The 19,925-nt window shown below is 45.7% G+C and overlaps 2 protein-coding genes across 4 annotated transcripts in view; one reads left to right on the plus strand and one right to left on the minus strand.

Annotated features, from left to right (window-relative positions):
• Window positions 1–9: 9 nt before the first annotated feature.
• LOC8052494 (lysophospholipid acyltransferase 7) lies at window positions 10–18,348 on the plus strand. Of its 2 annotated transcripts, XM_042286099.1 has the most exons (8): window positions 10–158; window positions 3,409–3,684; window positions 4,213–4,339; window positions 5,915–6,062; window positions 9,009–9,160; window positions 12,223–12,431; window positions 15,640–15,825; window positions 16,558–18,348. In XM_042286099.1, exons 2-8 carry the CDS (start codon window positions 3,446–3,448, stop codon window positions 16,910–16,912), a joined length of 1,416 nt encoding a protein of 471 aa, XP_042142033.1. In that variant the 5' UTR covers window positions 10–158; window positions 3,409–3,445; the 3' UTR covers window positions 16,913–18,348. The 2 variants fall into 2 exon arrangements, with proteins under 2 accessions (XP_042142033.1, XP_029824108.3); XM_029968248.4 differs by lacking the exon at window positions 10–158 and having other exon boundaries at window positions 3,332–3,684.
• The window catches only part of LOC8052493 (40-kDa huntingtin-associated protein), a 15,747-nt gene continuing 13,947 nt past the window's right edge, over window positions 18,126–19,925 (minus strand). For both annotated transcript variants that reach the window (XM_002434205.5, XM_029968249.4), the window contains one exon: window positions 18,126–18,629. In XM_002434205.5, coding sequence (XP_002434250.2) covers window positions 18,566–18,629 — 64 coding nt within the window. In that variant the 3' untranslated portion in view covers window positions 18,126–18,565. The remainder of the gene's footprint in view (window positions 18,630–19,925) is intronic.

Raw genomic sequence — 19,925 nt, forward strand, 5'->3', positions numbered from 1 at the left:
TCCACAAAACCAACAAAACTACAAACGCTGAGAACCAACGGGCTAGCAAAGTCGCTGTTCCACTGTTCCAATTTCTAGGATTGCCAAGGGCACACGTTTGCAAGATCTGAAGAGGAAATTACAAGATGATGAACAGGAACGCAGAAAATTAGGCGAAGGTAAGACATATGTTCGGCGCATTTTCAACTTTAGCTGCAGGTCCGACTGATACCCGAACTTCACGCAAAAGAAAACGAAGACGATGAAGCTTTCAAAACCTGTAGGACGCGTGTCAAAGGTAACAGTGTTGTACGGCGACTGTTGAGTTATCAAATCTAGAGGAGCTGAAACAATTAGGTAAAAAAAACGCGATGCGCGAGTTGAGATACGAACGCTGTGGCTTGCTCCTGCAATCCAGGGATACAGCTTCCCCGCAGTCATCGGGGCCGAGTGGAAAAGCCGGATTTCCGTTGTCGGTTCAGATTGCTCTTCCGCGCGGTTTTAAAAACGGGCCTTCTGCTGTTGATCGATTTTATCTGTTTTCTCAATTGCTGAGAATTACAAGTTTGATGGTGTGGTTTCAACCTTGAAGAGCGAAAACTTGCAACAACACGTGCTCATAAAAAAAAAAAAAAAGCGAGTATTTTAAGTTTGCACAGCTGGAACATGATAGATATCATTGGTATTGGTAATTTTACACTGGGACTTGAACATTGAAGGTAACCTGATTGATCATGTAAGTGCTCACACAGTGTGTAAAGCTATCCGGAGAGCAAGTCGTCTGCTCCTTGCCCAAGGGTTTGCTTTGACGTCAGAACGATGCCGAGCTCCGATTGGATTTGATTGAAAGGATAGTGGCTATACCTCAATGCTAGATGCCTCGAGGTCCCAACCCACTATTTCTTCCGATAAGCCAATAAGAGCTCGGCGTCCTGACATTATCGCAACCCCTACGCTGCGCATCACAATAGAGAGCGTACCGGTTACATGAAATGTATCCAAAAAGAGCCCTTTCAAAATCAGATGTTGTTGTGTTGCTGCCGACGCAGCCGAAGTGACACTCTCCAGTACCGGTGCAGGACAACTGTATTTTTATTCGTCTTTGCTCTTTTATAACCTTCGCGATAGTGGCGCCGCCACAACAGTTCCCCCCCTCAAGAAAAGAAAAATGACAGGAACACAAATATTTACAGATTCAAGATAACACAACAACAAACACTTATTATAACACAAAATCGTCCAGTCTTTGAGGCCTCGATGTCTGCCTGGCGGATCTCCGTAGTCCTGATGGGGCGACAGATGACTCCGATGACGGTACCGCTCTCTCCGATGTTGTTGTGCGAGGTGACTGTCGTGCAACTGGGAACGGTGTCTCAGGAATGTCTTGCGATGTCGCGTGCGGTGACTGTGGGAGCGCGACCCTGGGTGCCGGTGGTGCCCTTGGTGATGATGAGGTCGCTAATGATGCTTCAAACCATGGGGTATGGTTCAGGGCAACCTGCGGAGATGACTGGTCGTTGGACCTCACGAGCCTCCGCCGGTTCCATACCCTGTCGTCCTCGAGAAGGTATGCGTCTTTTCCCCGGTGCTTCACCACCTTCTTGGGCGCCGAGTAGCTGGTGCTGCCTTTCGAAACATGACCCAGCAGTTTGATCCGAACACTCTCCCCCGGCTTGAACCGGCTGGCCTTGGCTCCACGGCGGTTGTCCTGTGCCTTGGACTTTCGTTGGTACTGGGCCACCCGTTCTCGTAGCCCTGCAAGACTTCTTGTCGGGTTGCTAAAGAAATCTCTGGATGGTCCACCTACGATGTCCAGCTTCGTCCTGGGGTGACGCCCGTGCAGCAGGAAGGCTGGCTTCTCGCTTGTTGCTGCGTGAGCAGCACAACGATAGACGCCAAGATGCTCTAGCACGGCGTCCTTCAGAGGACGCTGCTCTTGTGCACTAAGTTGCACAAAGTCTTTGAAGACACGGTTAAAACGCTCGATCTGGCCATTGCTCTGTGGATGATACACTGAGGAAAAGGTGTGCTTCACTCCACGCTCCTGCAGGAATGCTTCGAACTCGGCCGAGACGAACTGAGGCCCGTGATCACTGACCAGTTCGGTGGGGTAGCCCTTGCGGGTGAACACCGACCGTAGAAAGGCAATTATTTTTCCTGACGTCACCAGACTTGTCAGACACACCTTTGGCCACTTGCTGAAATAGTCAATTAAAGTGACAGCATACCGACAATCGCTTGGCCCTCTGGAAAACGGTACCACGATATCCACACCAAGTTTCTCCCACGGAGCAGACGGGAACTCGACCGGATGTAAAGGAGGCACGACCGGTTTTGCTGATTTGTCGACTGCTTCACAAACACTGCAATACTTGACGGCCATCTCAATGTGCCTGTCCATGCCAGGCCACCAATACGTGTCGCGCACATGCTGTTTGGTTCTTGTAATCCCAGGATGAGCCTCGTGCGCAAGCTCCACTATCTTCGCCGTAAGAGTGGTCGGAACCACAACACGATCTCCCCTAAACAAGAGGTTTTCACTCACGGAAAGTTCTTCCTTCACTTGGAAGAATGGTGCCACGTCTGGAGGCAACTCCTTCTTCGGTGGCCACGTGCTAGTGTCTCTTCAAAGTTTATGAACACAGTGTAAGTGATTTGGGAATAGCCGTGAAACTCGCACTTCTATGGCTGCATTTACATAAATGCGACCGTGGCGCTCATCAAGGGAGGGGGGTATCCAATCACACACACGGTGTCCCCCCGCTCAAGAATCTTCGTTCCTGAGCGCCGTTGGATTTTCGTCGCATTTCACATATATACTGAAAGCTGGCTTGCACTTTTCCGTTTGAGTGTGCTCGAGTGCCTCGTGTTTCACACTTTTGAGGGAACACTGGCTCCGTCTCTCAGCTGGCCTTGGTACAGCGCATAACTAGACTGAAGGTTTTTCAGTCTCTGCAAGATCAAATCCGGACACCGTCTACGAGAAATGGTCGCAGTTATAGCGCTATCAGTTATCTCCTTGAACTGGTAGCCACGCCTTATATATAAAGCACAGATGTCCTGGTGGCTTGTGGCGTAAGCAGACGTAAACTTTCGTAACGTAACGTAAGAAAACGGGGCTGTGTGGGCCAGCTTTCGAGGCTGGTCCACAGACTTGCGTTTGACTTCGACGGAGTGTGCCACAACCAGTTTTCAAACCTCTTGTGACTGCTTACCGACAGGCTGTGCAGCAGCACAGCCGGTTGTAATTGCTGTCAAAAGAGGCTTAACAATTGGTTTCTAAGTCTCTCCGGTTGTAAGCAGTCAGTGTGTGAATCCATGCAAATTTGTCTAAAAGTGTCTCTCTCTGTGTGAAGTACACTTCACACGCAAATGCGTGAACCATCCTTAACCATGGCTCTGTTTTCAAACCATGTTTTTTTCTCTCAGGTTCTCACTTTAAGCACTGGACAACCTCGGCTGCATCATGCTGAAGATCTATAGGTCCCTCATTGCAAACACCACGGACATTATCTACTTGGGGCTCCTGCTGGCCTCAATCGTCGTGGGGAATTTTGTCCTCAAGATTGACGGGGTACAGAGGCGGAAAACGTTCTGCACCCTCTTTGGCGCGCTCCTCGTGGTTCTGGTGTCCGGACAACATGCGGTTCACTCCATGCTGGTCACCATGGTCAATGCCTTCATCATCGTCGTGTGCCCTTGCAAGTGAGAAGTGCCTGCCGCCATTTTTGGTGATGCTTTGACCTTGCTGGGGATGATGACTTGTGATGTTCGTTGAAGTTGCATAGGTCATCATTTCATTCTTTTAGATCTAGATGTCCTGACGGTTACAAAAGAAAGCCACGCATTATTTTAAAAAATGTGAGATCAAAGATGGATCACCAAGTTGGAAAGGGTAGTGAATGAGCCTAAGTTGCATGAAAGGTCTTCATTTAATTAGACCAAAGAAATGCCACACATTCTTTTACAAAATGTATGATCAAAGACAGATCACCAAAAGTTGGCAAAAGGTAGTAAAAGAGCCTAAGGGGACCACTAGGGCAGTACCCTGCACCTGCAGTTCAATCGTGCTGCAGCTTTCCCAGGCCTCACTTTCATTGCTTCACACAGGTGTCTCAGGATGACTACGAGCAAATGAAATTTAGTGATAAACCGCAAGCCCAAGAGATAATATATAGGGAACTCACTGCTCTCTTAATTTCTGATTATTTTCCTGCTCAAACAAATGTGCAGGCACCGTGCCAAAGTCAGCTTTGTGTTCTGCTTTGGGTACCTGGTGTACTTCAAGTACCTCAAGATGTTCAGCCCTATGCCCCCACCAGAAATCACCAACTGCATCCAGATGATGCTCACCCTCAAGGCAAGCACAGCTTTTGACTCACTTTCGATTGCTATCACTCTGCCTTTGTTTCAAAGCACCAGCTTCCTTGGAAAGGAACCCCAAGGCCGCTGATCAAGTGTTGATTAAAGTTTTAAAACACACAGTCTTGGGGTCATGGAACCAGGCATAAACTTACAAGCAGGCGGTTGTTGGCAGCCGCCTAGGGCGGCAGGCTTTGGACGGTAGCGGCTGGTGCCAACCTTTTGAATGGCAGCCATGTGCACGTAGCACAACAAAAACAGGACTTATTTGAAAATTTTCTGGAAAGTAGACAGCAGAAATGTGTGTGTTTGTATGTTCCCGACGACGGGGAGGGGGAATGCTAAGTCCCTTTATGCATGCGACCAAAAACGGAAGTTATACATTTGGGGGAAATCCCGAGATTTCAGGTTTACATGATGTGACATGGGCTATGTGGGGGCTCTATATTTTGTTATGCTGACCCAATAATGATTCAACATTTCGAATAATGCATTATCAATATTAATTAATCAACATGTAATGAACACATATACTGATTTTTCGATTCGAACTGACACACACCAATTAATATTGGTAGTGTTGTAAGAATATTTAAATTTTTGAATATATAGTAGTTCCGAATAATACACTATTCGAAACTTACTTCGAGGTGAACTGCATTATTCATACTTCTCCAAGTGTCGATCGCGGCGGGTTAGCCCTGTTGAGTGCGCTTCTCATCCAGTACCTCCGTACTGCGGGGAAGCAATACCCGCGGAGCTTGCAGAATTCGCGGGTATTGGTTCCCCGCAGTACACAGGTGCTCGGTGAGAAGCGCACTCAGCAGGACTTAACCTGCCGTGATTATGGAAGAGTATGTGTTAGGCAGTGACGTCCTGACAGCTCACATTCGTCATTCGAGCTTGTTTTCTTTTTTGTCGTATATGAAATAGAAGAACCTTTGCATACTATATAGAAAGCATATATAAATATCCTCGATTAGGATAGCTGCAACAAATCTGTCGTTTACATGCCATGGTTCATGTAGTTATTTAAGTTTAACTGAGCTTAGAAGTGGACAAGTGGAAGGTAGGATACAACATTCTTCACGAGTTCCAGCTGAATTTTCGTTTAAGCATGGTACACAGTATAGTGAAAAACTTTGAGAAACAATTCAATATTCAATTTAAAGATATTCGGCCAAAACCACCATTCGCTTAGAATTTGCTTCAAAATCAAAATTCACTATTCGCACATTGCCAAAATATTAGTATACAGTGGTAAGAGTCCAAAGCAGCTAGCCTTTGCATGTACCCCCATCCTTCTAATCAGAGCATGATGCTTGACGTCCCCGTGCAATATAGCGCACAAGTTTGTCTGCAAGAAGCAGACAGACTTGCGCGCCGTGTTGGACGACATGCAGACACAGAGAATAGGAGGTAAAAGCGCTAAAAAACGACGGACAAGTTGAAGAATGACGAACACCACAGAGCGCTCATTTGCCGTTCCTCCTATTCATGAATAACCAACTAGCCCAAGTACACACCCTTCTACAGACACAGAGACTGACAAGTAGTCTCCGGGCGTGCGCAGATGGCGGGGCTGGCCATGGAGCTGCAGATAATCCGGGAGGAGCACTCTCCAAAGCCGTCGGAGGAGCAGGCTTACGAAGAGGGAGACATGGACCTCGGCTTCTGGGACGTCTTTCACTACGCCTTCTGCTACGTTGGCGTGCTAGTGGGTGCGTTTGTGCACGGCGCCGTTTCACTGCCACCGTGCAGGAAGTCAAAAAACTTGTTGATTCTTGACAAGCAGAGAAGCGAGAGCGTCGTATACTAAGCACTTTTCTCTCCAACCGTGATAAATTAAGCTGTTCTTTCGATCTGTCGCCCTAATATCCCCAATGCGGAATGCATTAGTGGTATATATGCGAATTTGGGCAGCGCGACAATAAAAAGTCAAGGCGTCGAGTCGTGGCGTGATATGTCACAGCGACGTGTTGTCCGATGCGGTACGACTCGGCACTCAATGTTTATAGATCTAAGGATGTCGCTGCGGTCATGTCATGCGACACCATGACCGTGCGCTGCGAGTCACGTGACACTGTGAAGTCATATGATACCATGATGTCTTGCAACCTGGCGTGGCCTCACGTGAATGACTCGTAGTAGCACCAGTCACGTGACCATGTGACCCGTAGTGGTGTCCCGCTAATTTAGCAGGACATTAGCCCTTTATGACAATTTAGCCGTTGTGTTGACATCACTTGCTGCCGTCATTATACACAAATTCTAACTTCGCTTTTGTTATAATCATTCTGCATTAAGGAGAACTGTGTTGAAAGGTTTTGTTGCACTACCGTACTTCTCATACCTTTAAGGGTAGCTCCAGTCAGAATCTTAAATTGGGATTACAACTGTTCTCAGTTTAAGCAGTGTCCCTGATTTACAAAATATCCTTTTATTTTTCGATATTGTGTGTAGTTTTATAAATATCAGGGCTCAAAGTTTGCTCTCGGGCATCTACAGCAAAATCAAAACTATCTGCTAGAGGGATGGCAACAGTGATCATCAGCTGTACGGCAGCGACGTGATGTCACAAGGGGGCTGCGGTACAACCAATGAACTGCAGCTTCACCGCGACGTGATGTCACAAGGGTGCTGCACCACTGTTCCTTGACTAAAAGCTAACTCGCTTTCTGTCCTCTAAAGAGCAGCTGGTCGCATCTTTAAAATCTGTTTCAGGGAAGCGTGTGGCTTCACTTTCACGTAATATTTCGGCTGCAATCATATTTCGTGCCACTAAAGCGATATTAGTCATTTATTTTAGTTTCGTTTTCGACTGGAGTTGCCCTTTAACGTGGACTAATTGCAAAAAGTACAAGCACGAGACAAGCTACAATCAAATGTTCTTGTGCCTGTAACTTTTGCGGTTAGTCTATGCCATGATGTAAGATATATATATATATATATATATATATATATATATATATATATATATATATATATATATATATATATATATATATATATATATATATATATATATATATATATATATATATATATATATATATATGTAAATAGGTGTGGACATTGCGCCCATCGCAGCTGCCAGATAAAGTCCTCGCCTCGCCTTGGTTGTAAGCGGCATCACCAGATGGCTCCCCGATAAGCGGCTAACTAGAGTTTCCGTTTAGGCTTCCTAAGGGAGCCAGAGTTGCGTGTTCATTCCTGTAGCACCGGCTTTCCTGCACAGCATTTGGAGTCTGCTCCTCACGTGACAAAAATTAAACAAAAAGCGTTCCCACGCGTTCACGGCGCGTAGCGCACTCTTTCTTCTTTTTTTCCTGGAAAACAGGATAGGAGGAGGAGGCAAAAGCAGGGGAATGTACGCCGAGGCGCTTACACCATCGGCAAAACGATCATACCGGTGGCTTTTCTGCACGGCGTTTGGAGTCTGCTCCTCACGTGATCAGATCTTGGCGAATAGCGGCGCAACTCTGGCTCCCGTAGGGAGCCTATACAGAAACTCCACGGCTAACGGCCGCCTGTCGCAGGTCCGGTTTCTCATGATTTTCTATGGGTTAAAATTGTTTCAGGATGTACCATGTCATGTGGAATTGGGCGCTTGCACTACGCATATTGCTTAGACACTGCTTTGTCATTGGCCCCAGTTTCGTGCCTCAACGACGGCAACAACAGTTTTATGCATGCTTTGAAACAGAAAGATTTCTGGCGCGGTGTTCGAGCCGGTGTCCTTCAAGGTCAGAGCAGACGCTCCAGGCAAAAGAGCGCACGCCCAAGTGCCTTGAAAACGAAACACTTTTTTTTTTTTTTTTTTCATTTTTTAGTTACGTTGTTTGGATGGCGGTGACACTGTCGGCTGAGGCTACTTGGGCAAGTGCCAATAGGACTTTATCTGGTCGATTGCGTAGCAGCGTTCGCCGTGCTGTGTGTCCTCATCTATATATATATATTTACGCCATGGTCTATACTAAGGTGAGACAAAGTACAGTGACCAGCAGAAGCTTGTGCTGTAGGGGTCGCCAATTAAGGTTTCTTTTTATTGTTTATCGTCCTTTACAAGTAATGACATCAGCTGGTACACTCCACGAAGTAGAATTTGTGGCATGAACATGGCATGTTTGAGTTCATTGTTAATTTTTGTTTTTCGATCTTAGCTGTCACTATTGCAAAAGAATGTCGCTACTTGTCAGAGGCACAAACGTTTTATCATTTATGCCATTACTTAACGCATACCACAACAATACGCAACTCAGGCGAGTTGTCTTAAGACATGTTGTTGAGGGTTAAAATGATTGGCATATTGCTTAACTTCACGAGAAAAGTTTTGCATACATTCAAATCCCTTCGACTTGGCTCCTCGTCCGCATCAAAAACTTGTTCCCCTCTTGACAAAAACTAGTGGCCATGTATTTGTAATCCGATATAGTAGTTTCTCTTCTCATTTCATAGGTCTCGGAAAATTGACAGCAAGCACAAATTATATGGCACAGCCAGTCCCCAAATGGTCCATACATATTATATAAGGCCTTATAACGAAAACAATAATGTAAGGTTTCTTGGGTATCCCGTATGCCTGGGTGTTCCGAGCTAACTCAATCTTGAGACGAACTAACAAACTTAACACTGCTCTGTTTTTTTTTTTGTTTTTTGTTCCACAGGACCCTATTATCGCTACCGCACCTACCGTGACTTCTTCAACGCCCCTTTCCTCCAAATGGTTGATCGCAAGTCCAAGTGTCTGCAGCGCTTCAAAGTCTTGCCCATCTATGCCCTCATGTGGATTGCACTCAACCGCCTTTTTCCTACCGACGTACGTAGTGTCTCCTTTTGCATTGTATGTAGTGTCTCCTTTTACAAACTTTCGGTAGTCAGTGATTTGCCTCAAACTAGGTTCAACACATTAATAAACACGTTTGAACTAGCAACCCAAACTACATGTCACTACAAATGTTTTTCGATAAGTTTTTGAATTTTTTAAATTTTGTTCGAGAGGCTAAGAGGCTCTACTGAAAAACATGACGTCAAACATCACAATATGGGGGCAGTACATCTTGTTCCCTACGCTTTGCAAGAGGTTTGATGGTGTGAAATTAATGGTGGGGAAGCCCACGCCAGAAGAATGAATAGAATAACGTGCACAATACCGTGCTTTTAAAGGGATACTCATTTTTTGGTCTATATGTGTTCAAAAGAGCAGCATCGCATCGAACACACCAATATCTTGTTAAAAAAGTCACGAAAAGGAATTTCAAAACGAATTAAACGATTAGCGAAGAGCACCTGGTGGATGTCGCTAACGCCTCGCTTGTAATGCCCGTCTAGGAACCTTGACAGCTAGTGACGGAGGTTGTCTCGCCTCCGGCCACGACGAGAGAAGAGGGGCAGCAGGAACTCCCCTCTTCCCGGGAATGCTTTTTGTGTGTCGCAGAAGTCGCTATTGTCCCCCTACAAGATTATAGAAGATTAACCCGTCACTCAAAATTCGTACAAAAGCAGCCGCTTCGGTGGCTGGAACGACTAGGCCATCCTCTCGACGTCAGCCTAGCCGTAGCTTTGCTCGTCTTGAGACGACCTACGTCACGATTGCGTTGGATGTCTTGTGGTCTCCGCTGGGCCTTCTCCGAGCGCTTGCCAGAGTGGGCCGTTTATAACGAAAAATACAGCCACCAGGCTCAGAATACAAATGTGCGATTGTCATTTACGGATATTGTGGATCATATTCAACCTATTTTTAAACACGACGGGAATATTTCAAATTTCGTTGAAGTATCTCTTTAAGACTGCCTGCTCGGTTTCCGAGTTGTACGACACGTGATGTTGCTCCACTGGAGGGCACGTTAAAATTTGAATGCTGGTTTTGGCATAGCCATCATTTGCCGTTTTCTCAATACCCGTCTTTAATTTAAATAATAAATGAAGAGTGAGACCACAGGGACTCTAAAAACTCATTTAGTTTGAATAGCTCAAAAATTCGCCGGAGCACTGCTTTAATACACCGCTCCAAGAGAAGCAAATCTTGTAGAGTGTGTGTCGTAACTGTGTAGAGCCGAGAGGAATTTTGAAAGACAACTTGAGAGGTCTGCGATCGTTGAAAGTTCTTCCTATTGCTTCTGCTTCAGCTTGAAGGAGACAATTGGTCTCTCATCAGAGTTCTGGCTGAAGTTCCGAGGCTCCCTTGAGAGACCCATTTTTTAGTTTAAAATGCATAGCAAATTGCCGGGCCCTTGTGTTGCACTTGAAACGTGTGGCGTCTACACCCTCGGCGCTTTTCATCGGTTAGTTTGGCAGCTGGCTTAATACGTAGCATCTGCGCTCGATAGCAGTTCCTGGAATGGAGATACCGGCGCTAACTCCGTTTTTAAAAACGTGCGCCAGGGTGTCAAGTTGCCATCTGCCTGACGCAGAGCGGATGCCTTGCAAGGCTTTCCTGCCAGATACAGGGGAATCTCAATGATTCAAACTCGCGGATAATTCAAACTAACATGCGGGTCCCGTCCCATTTGTTTCTAGGCAGGCAACTCCCGGTAATTGAAACTTTGCATTATTCAAACAAATTTTTGGTCCCCCTCGGATTCAAATGAACAAGATTTTACGGTAGAACCTCAACTTGCGGAGATGTGTCGTGACATGCTGTGAAGACACTCGCTTAATAATCTAAATGGTTTGGGTTCGATTCCCGCCTGACACAAACGCTTTATTACTGCAATGGCCTCTTCTCCCCCACTCAAAACCAATCATTGTCAAGAATCACAGCCACGCTTTTATGCAGGCATCACTTTTGGGCTTCACAAAATGCCAAACACCTAGCCAAAGAATGTTTCACATTAATATCAACAATAGCAGACTACATCAGCTTCAATTCTAAGGCAATTCCAAAAGGTTCCTTATCAAGTTCTATTGTAAAGAGCAAATAGCAGATGTCATAGAATGTCATTCTCCCCTGAAATTCCCTTTCGAGTTTTAGGAAGTATGGCATAAGAAACGTTCTTGGCTACCATCCTAAAGGCCCGTTGACACACTTGCGCTTGAATCTGACCAACTGAGACAAGACCGGTTTTAAGACTGGATGCATAGCAATGCAGTCGGTCGTGAGCCATCACAAAAGGCTTTAAAACCAGTCTTGTCTCAGTGTGTCGGAGTCAAGTTCCTTTTCGAATTTTGTACTGCGGGTCAACCTTGTCAAGGATAGCGTTTTTTCTGCAATGCTCTGAGAAAAGACACCACGATTAATAATTTGTTTCACACATAGCGTGCAAAGCTGTCAAAGCTATTGGTGCAAGAGCGTGGCTTTGATGTCACCTTCACACAGGGGCGTGTGCAAGTGAGATGCGCGACGACTCCTGCACTGTGGAAATTGTGCTAGCCTCAACAAGGTTGTACAGAAAGGTTGACGCCGAGCGTAATGAATGCCAAATAGCGGACGTTGTCGGCTGCCACTCTAAAGCCTTGTAGAACGTCCCTTCTCAAATTCTGCACTTGGCGTCAACATTTTTTATGCTACTTTGTTGAGGTTAGCTCCACGGCGCTGCAGCCCCACAGTACTTCGAGAGCATGTGGCTTTATCTTGCACCTCATTCACATGCTCTGTCATGCGAAAGCGACATTCAACGAAGTCGTATCCGTTCATGTAAGTAGCTTTGATAGCAGGAACACTGCAGAAACTACGGCGGCCTTGGCAATTTGGCACAGAATAGTAGACGCCGGCAGGGAAGGGTTTCATTTGTCCCACCTCCAGTGCGAAAGCTTTAATAACGTCAATGCATAACGGGCGTCCGAAAGAGAGGCACCCTGCTGCTTTACGAGAGACTAGAGTAAATACAAAAAGTGGACGCCGTCGTGGCGCACTGCTTTTCGGCGCATCTCTCGCCGCAGCACGTGGACACCGAGGAATTCTACGGCCACGGCCTGGCCTACAAGCTGCTCTACCTGTCGCCCGTGTTCCTCATCTTCCGGCTCCGCCTGTACATGGGCTTTGTCCTCGGAGAGTGTGTCTGCATCGCGGCCGGCCTCGGCTGCTACCCGGCCAGGTCCACACCCGTGCCCGGCGCCGGGCCAACCAATGTCCCCGGACTGCTCCACGTGTAAGCTGGCACAACTAGACACTCCGTTTTGCTTCAAGTCCGACGCTACGTTTCGACGAAGCCAATTGACCGGCACCGAAAGTGTGTTGCCATGGTACTCATCGCCTCTCTGTGTCTGCTATCACCGACTGTCGCAGGCAATGAATGCGCCACGATCCTGCACTTTTTGTGCTTGCAGTGGGTTTGGCCGGCAACGGCAAACGTACAAATGCGACGAGCGCCACGGCAATACTTTTGGCGCTGCGTTAGGCATGAGTGAATGGTGGATTTTGGGTTTGAAGCAAATTCGAAGCAAATAGTGGTTTTGGCCTGGCATTTTCAAAACGAATATCAAACACTTTTTTTTTTCCAAGCTTTGGACTACTGCTCTATGCCTAAACAAAAACCCACCTGAACTCGTAAAGGTTGTTCCCAAGGCCCACTTGTCCATACCTAAGCCGAGTTAATTTTAACCTAGCTATATTTATGGGCTGCGACCTCAGTTTATTGCCTACATGGGAATGGCAAGTAGATGATGCATTTGACATAAAATTAAACCTATAGAAATGCCCAGCTATATCTAATCATAGAATTTATAAATCTTCCTATATGCAAATAGTCTTTATTAAATCTAAAATTCGAGAAAATTAAAAAAGACAATCATGAATTATGAACGTAGGTTGTCAAGACATCTCTGCTATACTCATGCATAATAGCGTCAGTTTAATTTTGAAAATTTGACTGTAGTGCAGATATCAATGTTCACAAAGTTTCCGTTTTTTTTTATAAACATCACGTGTGGAAAACGTGTGTTATCCCACTTTGAAAGTGGTCTTTCCTTTTGAGAGCGTGACTGCAGTTTTTGAACTTTTCGAAATGTTGACCACAACGGGTTCGCTCTGTTGAGCGTGCTTCTTACCGAGCACCGGTGCACTGCGGAGAAGCAACGCTCGCAAAAGCGAGCTCTGCTGGTGTTGCTTTTCCACAGTGCACCGGTGCTCGGCAAGAAGCACACTCAATGAGGCGAAACCGCCGCGATAGACATTTGGAAAAATATGAATATGGGAGTTCATCTTGAAGCGAATATCAAATAGCATTTTATTTGAAACTACTATTCAAAAATTTGAATTTTCGCGCAACACTACGTTGCATTGTTAGCTTGGCTGCAATCGGACCTAAAGTGAAACGGAGTGCAGAGCCACTAAGTAGCCTACACCTAAGAGTAACAACACTCCTTGATGCTTGAAGTCATAGTTGCCAACAATCTGAAGCTTTATCTGAAACCGTAGGGAACGGTTTTCCATCCCCCCAGAAAAATTAGAACAGTCCGTGACAGCGTAACCATGTCGTCCGAGCTTCCAGACACTGTATTTGAAGCTCAGGAAGTCGCCTCTTCTAATCGTAACAATCGGCAGTTGCGCCCGCTCTACACCAAACGTCAAAATGGCGGTGCCCTCCAAAAAATCGGGGGTATGAGACCCCCCCCCCCACCCCCCCCCCCCCCCGATTTGCTTGAGGCAATGCTATTTTCCGATGTATGTGCGAGACGGGACGCTAAATACAAGTCGAACACGTGTTCCTGACTTTTAACTCTACAGCATGGGTTCTCAAACTAAGTTCCTAGGAATACAGGCGACCCTCAGTATTGGTTCCTCGAGTTGCCAAATTTCCACGACCATACCCGCTCTTAAGTGTGCATTTTTCCCGTTTAAGCCTAAGCCACTTAGCGATATATACAGCTACGACAGATATAGCTATGCAGATCTGAGCCACTTATTGATAGATATAGCTACGAGTTAAACACCGCCTGGTATGTAATTTATTGTTCACGAGGTCTGTAGGCTTCTGCGCTGCCTTTGTCGGCTGCCGTTCAGGGCAGGCTAAGGGTTCTTCGAGATAAAAAAAAGTTTGAGGGCTCCTGCCCTATAGAATTAAAGTGGCCAATTAGGCTAGTTGGTCATGATTCTTCACGAGGGTTCTTAAAATGTGTTTCTTATTAACATATAAGCATATCTCCTGATGCTCAGCTTGAATCTGCAACCAGATTTAAAATGTATTGTTTTCTGAAAACAATGCAAATGCAAAGTATGTAATCCTAATTTGGGCATTTGTTATAGGTCGTTAGGGTAATCTCTCACAAAAGGAAAAAAACTCTTCCAACTACAAGTTGTGATCCCCAAGGATTTGTCGTACATCCTAAAGCTAATAGAATATTTATAAAGGAATTTTATTTATTACGAATAAATCGCCATTCCGAAATGGAAATGAATGGGACAATATAAATTACCCCAAGTTGCAGTTTATTACTTTTTTTATCCATATCTTTAGGATAAAGGTTTTAGGATGCAGTTTAGTTATTGGAGAACATAATTATACCAAGTTTTGTGAAATTCATTTGGGCGAAGATGAGGCAATGGCACTTGACAAAAAAGGCCAAGCTGAAAAAACTGCGCTCAAGGTTTCTTTAACACTTAAGTCCAGCTCCTTGAGACTTCGAATTTGCTGTCTTTAAGATAGCCAGGGATGGAATCGAGCAATTGTATTTTGTGGAGAGTTAAGGCCCGTTCACACTCTTGCGACCTCTTAAAACTGGGTTCCTTAAAACCTCTTACAACGAGAGGACACACTGGCGCCATCTATTGGGTATCAGCGTAAACTTGGCGGTCCGGCATATTTTTTATTTCTCTCGCGCATTATCCATTCTTTCTTGGCTCGAAAAACTTTTGTCAACAATATAAACGAGCCTTTCTTAAAGGTATTACGCACATTTGACCTTGGAAATCCCGCAAAACCTTCGCTCTTGTGAAATGCAGTTCCAGGGTCACCGCATAGATGGCGTCAGAATGCCAGTGTGTTCCCTCGTCCTCAGAAATTTTAAGAAGTTTTAACAGATTGCGTTTCTGTCGGTCGTACTCGGTTGCAAGTGTGAACGGGCCTTTAGTCTGGGCTGTAAAGATTTCAGAATAGTGATTTTTTAACTACTGTAAAACCCTAAATGTTTGCATAATTTAAGAGCACGAAAAAATTTCGGTCCTTAAGAGTTTCAATGCAGGCGTCTGGAACTTGCGAAAGTTAGTGGCCGGGATTATATCCTCCATGACCGATTAGCGAAAAGTAGGGGCCGCGAAAAAAAACGGTTTTACAGTATCTACATTTCATGATTGTTTGCCATCTATAGACCCTTGTCTCCCCTTTAAGGCTAACTGTGCAGCTGTGCTGCTCGACGCAGATGGCAGGGCAAGAGCGGGCCCTGGGCGGAGGAGGAGTTCAGCTACGAGGCGGTGCACAACGTGCAGGAGGCCCAGGCAGAGCTGAGCGTGAGCATGCGCCAGGGCATCCGCAGCTGGAACCGGACCGTCCAGTACTGGCTCGCCGTATACTTCTACAAGCGGCTACCCCTGCCAAAGCCCCTCAGGCAACTATGCCCTTTTTTCTTGCATCTCTCAGTGGTGATAGTGCTGGTGGCTTTCGGAACCGCCCTCCAGAAGTATGTTGCAATACTGAAAACGAGTCTTGTAACCTAAATATTTCTATGGAAGTTGTTTTATTTTCAGCAAAAGTTTATCTTTTGGTCTACGTAATCTGCTCAGGCACTTTCACCGGCAGACGTTCTTCAAATTATCGCAAGTAATTCTTGCTTACACTATTGTGAACAAATGTTGCTGGCGACATAGCAAGTAACATTTGCAGCTTGTTGCTTGCAACGTTGCAGGCAAATGTTGCGATGAAGCAGCTAGCAAAATTAACCCTCTTTTAATGCAGAATTGTGTTCCTGGCAGAAGCTAATTCAAATTTTGATTGTCCCATGGCATGCTTGGAAAACCACACGGCGACGCGATGACAGGTCACGCAACATTATGGTGTCGCATGACTCATGGTACGAAGTTGTATCAAGTGATGTCATGGTGTCAACATTATTGGATTTAGTAGCGTTGACTGTCAAGTCACTTTGCAACACGACATCACGTCACGTCGCGACTCGACGCCGTGATGCCAGGACGCAACGTGACCCAATGTTACACGATCGATCAGTGTCAGGAAAAAGAAATGTCACGAACACCCACCGTTTCTCGCACATTGTAATTGTGCATGCGACAGTTTGATTGATGTATCGAATTGCACCTGCCAATATTTTCCCTTCTTGCAGGACCCTGCTCACCATGAGCCTGAGCGCCGTCTGGCACGGACTTCAGCCCGGCTACTTCCTGTGCCTGGTCACGTCGACCGCCTTCCTCTTCGCCGAAGAGCAGCTGGATGTCGTGTGGCGGTCGCTAAAAGACGCCCGCCTCCGCCTGGCCTTCCAGTTCTTCCAGTGGTTCCTCAAGATGCAGTCGTTCACCTACATGCTCGCCGCATTCCTCCTGCTCGACCTGAGCCGAGTCTACCGCTACTACCGGGAGGTCTACTTCCTGGGGCACGTTTACGTCGCCTGCCTCCTCCTTTGGAGGGTGGCGAGCGGCAGACGACGGAACGCGGAACAGCGGCAGCAGAAGAAAGACTAGGCTGCGTCGTTCCTCTTCTCTTCCAGAGTGATTGCAGTGTAGGGCCGACGGTGTATTAAGGTTGGTTCGCACATCTGCTTTAGAGTTCGATCGACCCCATTGCAACCACTCGCTTACGAATGCCGGAGAACACTGGCGCCATCTGTCAAGTAGCTCTGGAACACTTCATATCTGCGTGTAACTAGACTGAAGGATTTTTAGAATTTGCAAGACCAAACCTACGCAAAATAACTGAGAGATGGTCGGCCATAAAATTGTCAAATATTTCAAGCCCATGGCGAGAGAACGATTTATTAAATATGCGTATGTGGGAAATATTCCGGGATCGTCCAGTAGGGGGTGTAACTGCGTTTTCTCGTCGTAAACGGTCGCAATGCAGTCAATCACTCAAACGCAAATATGGGAACCAGCCTCCATCCACTGGCCGAGACACCTTGGAGCAAGCTCATCGGAAGCAGACAATGTGAGCTGTCTGCTGCTGTGAAAACTGGTCAGAGAAAAGCAAAAGAGAGTTTTAGGTTTGCACGTCGAGAAGAGTGAGAGGTACAGGAAATAGTGCGTCGTCTGTTGCACCGCCGTTTGTGAAACAGACTTTCCAGAAGCAGACGACGCGGTTTGTGAGTGGGTAGGAACTGCTTCATGTTTGGATTTCGAGAAGGACTGTCGGTAGGCTTTGTCAGGTTGATGCCCGGGCACTTGTTCCAGTTAACTTTGAAAAGATATACAGCAAAGATAGCCCAGAAATTAGCAGTTGCAGTGAAAGTGACAGACAGATTCCGTACAGCCCTAGTTCACTTCTGGGGATGACGTCTGCCGATTCCTGCTATAAAAAAGGGTTTTGCGTTGTTTTAAAGATTTAACCTGAAATTACCCAAATCATTCGGACCAGTATCATGTCATCGTGACAAAGGCACTTTTCCACGCAAAAACTATGGGTGTTAGCACTACAGATACTAATTTCACCTGCTATTGGAGATCGCAGACAAAGTGTGCTTACGACTGACTGGTTTACAGTCTATGGGTTCACGATAAAGTGCTGAAAAAGTCGACGGATGCAGAGAGGAACTAAAGAAAGCGGTCCAAAGATCTGTTTGTGTCCGTTACAATAATACTCCTAACACATCTAGTCATCTAGCTGTCTTTCCATCTCATTAGGACACGAAATAGACGGGCTACTGATGGTGTTCTATTTTCTTCCAGACACACACCCAAATAAATTGCTCTTTTTATTGCATCAAAAGGGTGTCGCAAGACCTCCTCTATCTTCCTCTTTACACTGTCTAAGAGCAGCATTTGTGCCAGCACAAATGCAAACGCCACTCTTGCACCACGATTTCCAAATGTCGCAAAAAGCGTGGAGCCTAGTCATTTTCGTCCGGCGTCAACGTTTACGCCGAACATCCTCGAGCTAATAAACTCTCTTCTTGACCAACAAACTTTGTCACAGTCTGCTTACGCCGTCGACCCTCTCTCCCACGGAAGACAAATTTCAAGCCCACACCCAGAGATTGTGTTCCGTCACGCGCATCGCGGGTCATTGCTAATGCTGGGGTGAATGGAATGAGTCTTCAACTGGTATGTCTACCATACTGCCATGCCGACCACGCGAAAAAGTCGAGCCGGTCCGTCGAAGGTGGGGGATGCCGTCCGAAGTCAGTTGCACAGCCGATCCACGGCTTCGTGCAGCAGGTCGTTTTGTTCGGCTGTCAGCTGGGACCTGCGGAGGCACGAGACGTCCCAGTTCAAACTCTGCTCGAGTCAAAAAAAGGAACCCTTTGTGTTTTTGTTTCGTGCTCGGTCCGCCGTGCAAACGAGCTACCGACACTGCTTGCCAACGCAACAAAAGGAGCTATCTAGCAACTCGCGCAATCTTTAACAGTAACTAGCTGGCAGACGTTTTTTGTTTGTCTACTTACATGAATTATTTAAATACAACATGTGAACAGATTCTTTAATGATGATTTTGGATCTGTACCCAAATGCAAAACATCTTTCGTTAAAGAAAAGTTATGACAAAACATAAAATCATAACTAGCAGGTGATTTCTCGTAAAAAAAAGCTTCCTTTTAAATATACATGGTAATTTCCAAGGGCCCACTCGCATCCCAAAGCTAACAGAACGTTCATAAAGCAACATTATTTATTACAGAGTTTTAGCAGATGGTTTTTTGTTCCAATAACGATACCTCCTCTTCCCTCCGGCGGCCTTGGGCATGCATCGTATCTTTATCGGGTGTCGTTATCGGGGCGAAAAAACAATCTGCTAAAACTCTCTAGTAGAATCGAAATAACTACTGAGAAAGGAAAACAAATCTGACAATAATGGCCCTAAGCTACAGCTAATAACTTCTTTTTAATGAATTTGGGGAAAAAATAATGCTTTAGGATACCGTTCCATTATTGCAGAAAAAAAAAAGAAAACAGCTGAAAAAACTACTCTTGCAGTTTCTCCTATGCTTGAAATCAGGCTCTCTAAGGCTTATTAGGATAGCTAGAGACTAAACTGTGCATTCATATTTTCTGAGGAGGTACCACGGGCAGTGAATACTTCAAAACCATAATTTGGAAAAATCAACAATTTTTCAATTTTGGATATTTAAAAGACTTCTGTCCCCCTTAATAGTTTTGCAAAGCAGGGGATTACATGTTTGCTTCAGAACATAGTCGGTATTGTCTGCAACACCAATGCAGAACAGTAGTAATATTAAAATATAAAAATTACTTCAGTATCCGTCTGCTCAAGCTCCGAAGTGGCCAAGTTAAGATGTAACACTGTATGGGGAGCCCAACGCTCCCACAAGTCACTGCTGTTAATAAGTTCGAAGCGAATTCGAAGCAAATAGTGGTTTTGGCCGAACATTTTCGAGCCGAACATTGAATAGTTTCTCCAAGCTTTTCACTACTTCACTATGCCTAAAAAATTAAAACCTATTATTGTTGTATCTGGACTAGAAACGCTTCTAGTCCAGATGCAACAATAATCGGTAATAATGATTGCATTTTCGGGTTTTCT

This window comes from Ixodes scapularis, unplaced genomic scaffold (genome assembly GCF_016920785.2).
Source record: "Ixodes scapularis isolate PalLabHiFi unplaced genomic scaffold, ASM1692078v2 PGA_scaffold6__148_contigs__length_123643588, whole genome shotgun sequence".
Taxonomy (NCBI): Eukaryota; Metazoa; Arthropoda; class Arachnida; order Ixodida; family Ixodidae; genus Ixodes; species Ixodes scapularis.